The sequence below is a fragment of the Clupea harengus genome, chromosome 7 (genome assembly GCF_900700415.2).
Source record: "Clupea harengus chromosome 7, Ch_v2.0.2, whole genome shotgun sequence".
NCBI lineage: Eukaryota > Metazoa > Chordata > Actinopteri > Clupeiformes > Clupeidae > Clupea > Clupea harengus.
In genome coordinates this window covers 26,961,172-26,969,802 of record NC_045158.1, presented here as the reverse complement: position 1 = coordinate 26,969,802, position 8,631 = coordinate 26,961,172, and the positions used below count along the sequence as shown (strand labels likewise).

Below are 8,631 nucleotides of genomic sequence, written 5' to 3'. Positions count from 1 at the left end.
TTTGCACAATCGTAATACCAAAACATGCGTTAAACCATTGACTGTGATCATATGTAACATAATCCTACAAGGGGATGCCTAATAATTGAGCTATATTTTGGATTATATTTGTCTCAGTTAGATTATGAACACTGATTTGTATTAAACTATATTATCATTTAACTAATCTATACAGTACATTCAGCATCTGCAACCGAAATCTGGCCACAACTGTGTTGAAACAACTTACACCCACATCACATCGTTTACATCGATCGAATCAAATATATTGAGGAAGATGAATATTTCAACTTAAATAAAAAAGACAAACAAAAGCAAACGCACCTTATAAACGTCCGTTTATTTGGCCGTCTCCGATGTCCAAGTTCCACACTGCAAAACTGCTGAGACGTCCACTCTAAATACGCATCCCTGACGGTGTGATCATTGCCAGGAAACACCGCGCCAAAGTTTTCTCTCCTATTAGACGGAAAGAGATGTGAGAGGGCGGTCAGTGTGACGCGATTTGGTTTTTCTTTTGCAAATTGTGAGCAGAGACAGATGCTCTGTCCATTGAGTTGATGCACATATTTTCACCCATTCACTAACAGCGTGGCGGATCCTGTGAAACAGAAATTAATTTTGTAGCATGTGCTGTTTTCAGACCTCATTTCCATCAACCGTGTTATTTTGCCTCCTGCCCTACCTAACACACCAACGTGAACAGAGCTGGTACAATCATGCTGTGCCATTAGAACGGCACAAGTATTAGCACAGCTATAGAGAAAAATGATTGCACCTCAAAACCAAATGGCCGAGAACTAGTCCAGCGCATTTATAACAATCAGAGGCAATGTGGAGAAATGGTATGAAAGGGCATTCCAGTGTATACTTAGTTTGAGAATAATGTATCTGAGCGCCAGGCATGAACTCCAGTCCTCATTCAATACTGTGATTTTTTCTGTGTACATTTTTCATTCCCAATAATAAAAACCTTTTCATTTATATTTAAAGCCCATTCTGATGAACATACAGATAATCTGATGAAAGGCGTCAGGTTTCTACGGGTTCTCAACCTTCAACGTGTGTTTTAAACAGCTCTGCATGTCATCAGCACGGACAGCTGTGCTACAGGACTAACAATCTAAGGAGCAACCCAAACTGCTCTTGGACACTTAAAAAGAAGACATGTCACAAGACTGGAAAACGTTTCTTAACATAACATGCATGTTCCACGTCAAGCAAATATCTTGATGAATACACTTGCCAAGGATGACCTGAAGGATGATGTTTTATTACCATAACACTTTTCTCCAATAGCACAAATGGATAATACGTCACTGAACCTCATCTGGCTGCCCAGGGGAATCTATGCTCTGAGTCTCGATGAGCAGATGACCCCCCCAACATGCCAGTCTTACACAACAATGGAATCAATCGCTTCCAGTCTAGGTGAGAATGACTATTGATTAGCTAAAGGGTGATTTATAAAGCTGGGAGAAGCCAGGTGCATTTCTGAGTCCCACGAGTCGTAACTTCAGTGACAGATGCACACGTGACCCCGCTGCCGTGACATGAGTTGTTTCCAACTCGTGATGCGTAATCGATATGTGTTTCATGATGCGTAATCAATAGGTGTTCAACTCAAGGTGGTCAGTGAGAAGGAACAAACACATATGGACATACAATTGCATGCAACCCATCTTTACACACGCACACACGTGCACACACACACACACACACCACACACACACGCACACACACACTCACACGTGCACACACGCACACACATACATGCACACACACACACACACAGTCTTGTAGTGGCTTGCCACATTGTTGGAGATAGACAGAACACAGACACACTGACAGTAACTGCTCCATGTAGCCGTCGGCTGTTAACCAAGTTGAATGATAGTGTGAAATGGGCGAGATGAAAGTGAAACCTAGACGTTTTTCCATCAGTAAGGGAAAAGAGAGGTTTTATATTGATGGTTTTATATTGATGGTGAGGTGATTGCTTCTATGCTTGGGGTGATTTGGAAGACTGACCAGAACTGTCAGTGTCACACGTCTTACACCTGGTCCACAACCCGTACCTATATTGAGTGGGTAACTATATCTTGGCAAATTCATTAAATAATATAAAATAACATAACATAGCATAACACAACCTAAGAATTTTTATTTTAAATGATCTTTTATTGCTCAGTTCAGACATACAAATTGTTTATACACAGCTGGCCTCCATTTAATCTAGGTCCATGTTTTTCCATCCATAACAACGTTTACAAATGTCTTGATACCAAACACATCACATGCACGTCTGTCTACGTTTCCATAAAATGCTACTTTTCATGTTTTGGTTTTATCCCTGTGTTAAAGGATTTCTGTTTGGAATTCTATGTCATGCAGGGGGAGGTTCATCATTTTATACTGACGGACTAAGAGGCCATAATTACGCCATGAGCCAATCAGCTCACCCTACCCCAGGCCATGAGCCAATCAGCTCACCTTACCCCGGGCCATGAGCCAATCAGCTCACCCTACCCTGGGGCCATGAGCCTATCAGCTCACCTTACCCCTGGGCCATGAGCCAATCAGCTCACCCTACCCTGGGGCCATGAGCCAATCAGCTCGCCCTACCCTGGGGCAAGGAGCCTATCAGCTCACCTTATCCCTGCCTGCCTAGCATGCTTTACCCAATCACCACTTTACCCAACCACCACTTCACCCAACCACCACTTCACCCAACCATCACTTTACCCAACCACCACTTCACCCAATCACCACTTTACCCAACCACCACTTCTTGATGTGTTTAAAAGAATGAAAAGAGTAATTCTCCCTGTCGTGTCACGTTGCCACGGTGCTTAAGGGGTCTTCTCCTGCTCTAACACCTCGCACGATTAAGCTCTGGCTCACGGTGACGTCGGCCAGATGGTGCTGCTTTTCCCTTTGCCATATTCAGTATTGCTTGCACACTGGCCCTTATGATTCAATGCAATCTTCACATCATTTCAATTCTTATCACTCAGAAATATAACACATCGTTTGAATCATCAGGACGGTCCCTTGTTGGCTTGGTCGGTCCCTACCCATCTCTGTTTTCATATTTCTTATTTATTCTAATTTATTATTTTCTGGCCTACATGAATTCAGATTCAGAAATTGGTTATCACACGCCAACTTGGTGGAAGAGATTGAGGGACTCAGTTTCCATATGAAGCAAAATGTGCATGGTATCAGGTAAACATGAGAGAATCGTATGAGATTCATTCAGAGCATTAGTGTATTTAAGAGGTTTTGTCATTTTTTACTAGAAGCATTATGTCAAGTCACATATTTCCATGTTTTTCACAGCAATTATGTTTCTCGTGGTTTACTTTTGATAGGATATGTACTATCTGTCAGTACATACAACATAATATACATTTATGCATTTACAGTAAATATTGAGTAAGAACTGATGCTCTGAATTGTTCTGGGCTAAGGAGTTTCAGAGGTGTATATGCAGTCAGTATCAGTTCATGATTTTCAGATATGCAGTCAGTCCATGAGTTTCAGAGGTGTATATGAGGTCAGTGTCAGTCCACGAGTTTCAGAGATGCAGTCAGTATCAGTCCATGAGTTTCAGAGATGCAGTCAGTATCAGTCCATGAGTTTCAGAGATGCAGTCAGTATCAGTCCATGAGTTTCAGAGATGCAGTCAGTATCAGTCCATGAGTTTCAGAGATGCAGTCAGTATCAGTCCATGAGTTTCAGAGGTGTATATGCAGTCAGTATCAGTCCATGAGTTTCAGAGGTGTAGATGCAGTCAGTATCAGTCCATTGTTGGATCCTTTCTTCTCTTCTCTTTCTCTGCAGCATCTGTCACGCCATACACACATTTCCCAGCAGTGCACTTAAAGATGGTCAGGTAATAGTGACAGTATCCTTACCTCAGTCACTGATCACATTCAATTTTGGCCAGACTTGTGATGGCATTGTCAACAATAAGTGATAATGAGGTGATAATTTAGGTGTGTTCTGCCTCCTCAGTGACATTATGACACAGATCTGCTATGTCTTCTGCCACTTGGCGCAGCACGACACTCCTGTCTGCGGTTCTCAACATGGCGGTCAGACTGGACCAGAACAGCCGGCGCTTGGGCTCCTCGTCGGGCCACTGCAAGTAAGTCTGCTGCCTGAGGAAATACCTCAGGCGCTGGAACTTTCTGGAAAGCAAGTCTGGCGGGATGGGCTCCAGCAGGACAAACAGCAGGGAGTCCTCTTGGGTGTCGATGGCGCGGTGCTGTGCGAAGAAGAGCTCGTAGTTACACCACTCGCTCTGGACGAAGCTCCGTGACAACACGAACACGGTCTTGTAGCTGCTTTCCACGCAGTTGATGATGTTGTCGATGACCCACTCGCCCGGGACGAAGTCTCGCTCATGGATGCACAGGTGGAAATCTGCGGCCTCCAGTTGGTGCACCAATTCGGACTGAACCCACTCGGCATCTTTCTCACTGTAGGATATGAAGGCGTGGTAATTGAAGGTGGAGCTCGCCAAGCGTCTGTATTTATTCCGACTCCTCTGTTTAACTCTTAACCAGATCCACAGCATCTTTACGTACCAGACTCCGTCCATGAAATGAAACACCACGCCAAAAGAGACCAAGACAAACAAGACTACTGGAAAACAAATGCCAAACATGATCAATGGGTTACAAACCACTTTACCGGGATCGAAATCCTTAAGAGGTGTTCCAGTGAGCTGTGCGGGGGAATAGCACTTATATGCTGCTGGCCAATCTACCAGCAATGTTTTATTAAAGTCATGGACGAACCAGTAGAGATTACAGTCACAAGCAAATGGATTGTGTCCGCCGTTGAATTTCTTGAGGTTCGGCAGTCCTCTGAACGTCTCCGGCTTCAACGTGTCGATGCTGTTGCGGTCCACGTGCAGCTCCTCCAGTGCTGGCAGCGTGAGGTCAGGTGGAAGGTCTCTAATGGCGTTCGAGCCTAGAGAGAGTTGCCTGAGGTCCTTCATGTGGTGAAGAGCGTCTGTGTTCAGGCTTGTGATGTCCGTTTGGGTTAGATTGAGACTGACAAAGTGCGGAGAGAGATGATCAAACAAGGCATTCCCAAGGAGGTTTCCACTCAGAGAAAGGTTCCCCAGGTGTGCGGGCCAATTCACCTTCTTATGGTCAGGCAGCTTGATGGGGTTGAAGCTCAGATCCAAAATCTCCAGATGAGTCAATAGATGTGTGTATTCTGCAACTCTGTAAAGGCTCTCTAACTTGTTCTTTTTAATTATAAGCTCTTTCAAAGTTGACAGGGCACGGATAGGGAATACATTCTGCAAGGAATTGCAGGCCAGGTTGTTATTTGAGACATCCACAATCTTCAAGGTTGATAAATCACCTATGACATTACCCAAAATATTACCTGGTATATTCAATCCAAATCCAGATAATTCTGCTTTTACTAAGCCCTGAAATAGTGATAGATTCACACTAACATGAAAGTAAGTGTATTGATGGTGGTGAACAGTGTTTAAAGTAAGAGCTCTGAGATTGCCAATTTTACTGAAGTCTGGGACAGACAGGATCACCAGGCCTGCCGGTGTGTCTTGTACATAAGAGCAGTTTCTAAATGATAATGTCTGCAGTGGAGACTGAATGATGTGGACAAAGGCCTGTGACAAATCTGAACTGCTGTACCAGGAGTTCTCAAAGGTGAGGTGCTGGAGCTTCCCCACATTTCTCAGGTCATCTGTGAGGTTAGCTGAGACATCACAGAACTCTGGAAGAAACTTCTCAATTATCAGCGTATCCACTCCAGTAGTCTGCAAGTCTAAGAGAATGTCCCTGAATATTTTGGGTGTTTTGCAAAAATGTATCTGAAGTGTTAACGCTTTTAGCTCCGAAAGATAACCCAGAAAATCAGTGTCAAAATACGTGAGCTCAGCCCCTGCTCGCAGTGTTAGCTCACGCAGGGGGGAACTTGTGAGGGGTTTCAAGTCGCGCTTGCCCAGATGTGATATTCGTGGACCTCCCAGAGAGATGGAAGAGAGACTCTGTAGATTTTGAAAGGACTGGCCCAAGGTGAAAGACTCATAGAGGTTTTCAGAAAGGTCCAAAATTCTGAGCTTGGGCAGTCTTTGTATTTCAGGGATTGTTGAGAGTGCATTGAAGGAGAGGTCCAGCTCCTCCAGGCGAGGGTTTCCTTGAAACGCTGTTGGCAAGATGGAGGTCAGCCCACAGTTAGTCATTTTAAAGATGCACAGGGCCGACAGGCTGGCCAGACCCTCTGATGTCAGCGTGGAGATGGAGTTGAAGGAGAGTTCCAAATACTGGGTGTTTTGTGGTAGGTTTGAAGGCACTCCGGTGAGATTGTGGTCGGAGAGGTCAATTTGATCTTTATCAGGTATGATGCATGTGCCAGCTGCTCCCTTCATCCATTCAGTAACCAGGAGGGAGAGCAGCAGAGAAGACAGCAAGAGAGAAACATCATCCATCCTGTAAAGAAAGGATGGCGGATGAAGGGAGTATGAATAAGTACTAGGGAAAACTCCAGGTCAAAAAGGAAAGGTTAACTGGGTTGAAAGTGTTGTAGAATCTGTCTATTAAAGTGTTGCAAAGTCATTTAGCTACTGATACAGGTAAATATATAAGATTGTTCACATGGAAACTGTTCTAAACAGAACCTTAACCGTAAACAGATTCATTAACCAAATCAAATATTCAGCTTCTAATGTTCAGTTCAACTATTCAATATCCAGTACAGATAGCAGTACTACTAATTAAGTAGTAGTAGTTTTGCAAATAAAGTCACATTTCACATCAACATATCTGACATTCAACAATATAAGTAGCAATTCTATTTCTATTCAAATTCTCATTGTGAATAACAGTGCTATAAGTTATCTTAAGTTATTAAACGTTATAATAATAATGCACAACACATTCCACGACTCACAATACCTAATGAAAGATAACAAGGTTACAAAAAACAGTACCCAATGAAAGATTTACAAGGTTACAAAAAAGAACAGACTTGATATTGAACTGCAAGTAAAGCACATCCTTCAGCACACAATACAAGGAAAATTCAAGCAGGCTGTGTATCTTGATACCTCACCTTTTGACACTTGTGTTAAATACTGCTTTTTCTGAAGAACAGGTGGGTCTCACCTTCAATATGTCTCTCTACTACTGCTGTTCTATCTCCACCAGGCTTATATACCCATGCCTGGCTATTGATCTACTTGGAAGTGCAAACAGAGCAACGCCCTGTGGATTGTATCAGAAGTTCCTAAAATAAGAACTTGTTCACAGTTTTGAATTTGTTTTTCATTATTCACAATACTTGCTTGACAGTTCCCAAACAGTCTGTTTGTCTAAACCCTTAGCTTCCTTGCAAAACGGCGTTCTGGGTGAAGGGATATAATGCACATTACCCCATGCATGTCACCACACTTCTCTTTTCCTTACAGTGAATTGCAGAAGTTTATAACCCACCCTTCTAAATAAATACATCACTAGACAATGGGGCACATTTACCTGCTTTGTGGGCATACAAAGGGTGGAATGCTTGTTTTACTCTAGTTTTCATAGATCATATAGTTTACAGTTTCTTACAGTTCATTTGGTTAGCACATAGGCTACACAGACGACTGTGATCTTAACACTCCCAACTCAACCCTTCCAACTGCAACACAACTCTCCCTCAGTTTCTCTATTGTGATTTTCATGGTCTTGAAATGGACATATAGTACCATCTGCAAAGGAACCGGGCATGAAAAGAGCTTTTGTGTAGTGAGGATAAATATGAAAAGGTTTTGTCCTCTTTATTGCATGTTCCAGGAGGCCCAGCTGTACTTTCAGTGAAAACATCACGCTTGGAGAGTGTGGCAGCGCTCCACATTTCACCTCACTTCAGCTCAGATATGGATTTCTGTAATATTTATTAATATCTCCATTAAGTCTCATCCGTGAACATGAATCAATATGAATTTTCTGTAAATGCCCCTAAAACTAATACAGCATGACCTTTGACCTGACAGCAGGCCATTATTCTTTACATTCTATGCTTTTTACTTTTACTGAGTAAGAATCTATGCTACACAGACATAGGAACCAGTTAAACAAGTCCCCTCCCCATCTCCAAAACACTACTAGTAAGGTATTCTAAGATGTAATGATGATGCTGGATTATCAAGAGAAGGGAGATATGTTTGAAAGACGAAGGTCAGGTGCTGCAAGCAAAAATTAAATTTGATCTGAGATCTAACCCTGGCACTTGTAACAATTTAACCTTTTTAAATTTTTTATATTTTTCAAATATCTGTTTTAATTCTCCTTCATTGTATAACCACACAGATTTAATTAATCTTACAGCCTTGCCGTGTGACTACAAATGGCGCTTGATCAGGCAATCAGTTGCCATTGAAATTTAGTCATTGTCCCGGTGTCCTTCATCACGAAACAATAGTAACAAATTCATGGATCTTCCCATTGGTTTGATAACAATCCTCTCCATCTTCATTGTATTAAGATTCTCGGGTGTGTGCTGCATCCATTTAACGATTCATCTTCATACCAAATGTAAAGCCTGTCATAAAGTTATGTTAGTTTCCCAGATATTACTTCATAATATTCTAGATAT

At 42.4% G+C, this 8,631-nt stretch overlaps 1 protein-coding gene across 1 annotated transcript; it reads right to left on the bottom strand.

Annotated features, from left to right (window-relative positions):
* Nucleotides 1-3,997: 3,997 nt before the first annotated feature.
* Nucleotides 3,998-6,421, bottom strand: LOC105895286 (toll-like receptor 6). Its single transcript, XM_031569900.1, has 3 exons — nucleotides 5,956-6,421; nucleotides 5,600-5,748; nucleotides 3,998-5,320 (listed from the first exon to the last, which is right to left on the bottom strand). The coding sequence occupies exons 1-3, from the start codon at nucleotides 6,419-6,421 to the stop codon at nucleotides 3,998-4,000; spliced, it is 1,938 nt and encodes a 645-aa protein (XP_031425760.1).
* Nucleotides 6,422-8,631: the final 2,210 nt, after the last annotated feature.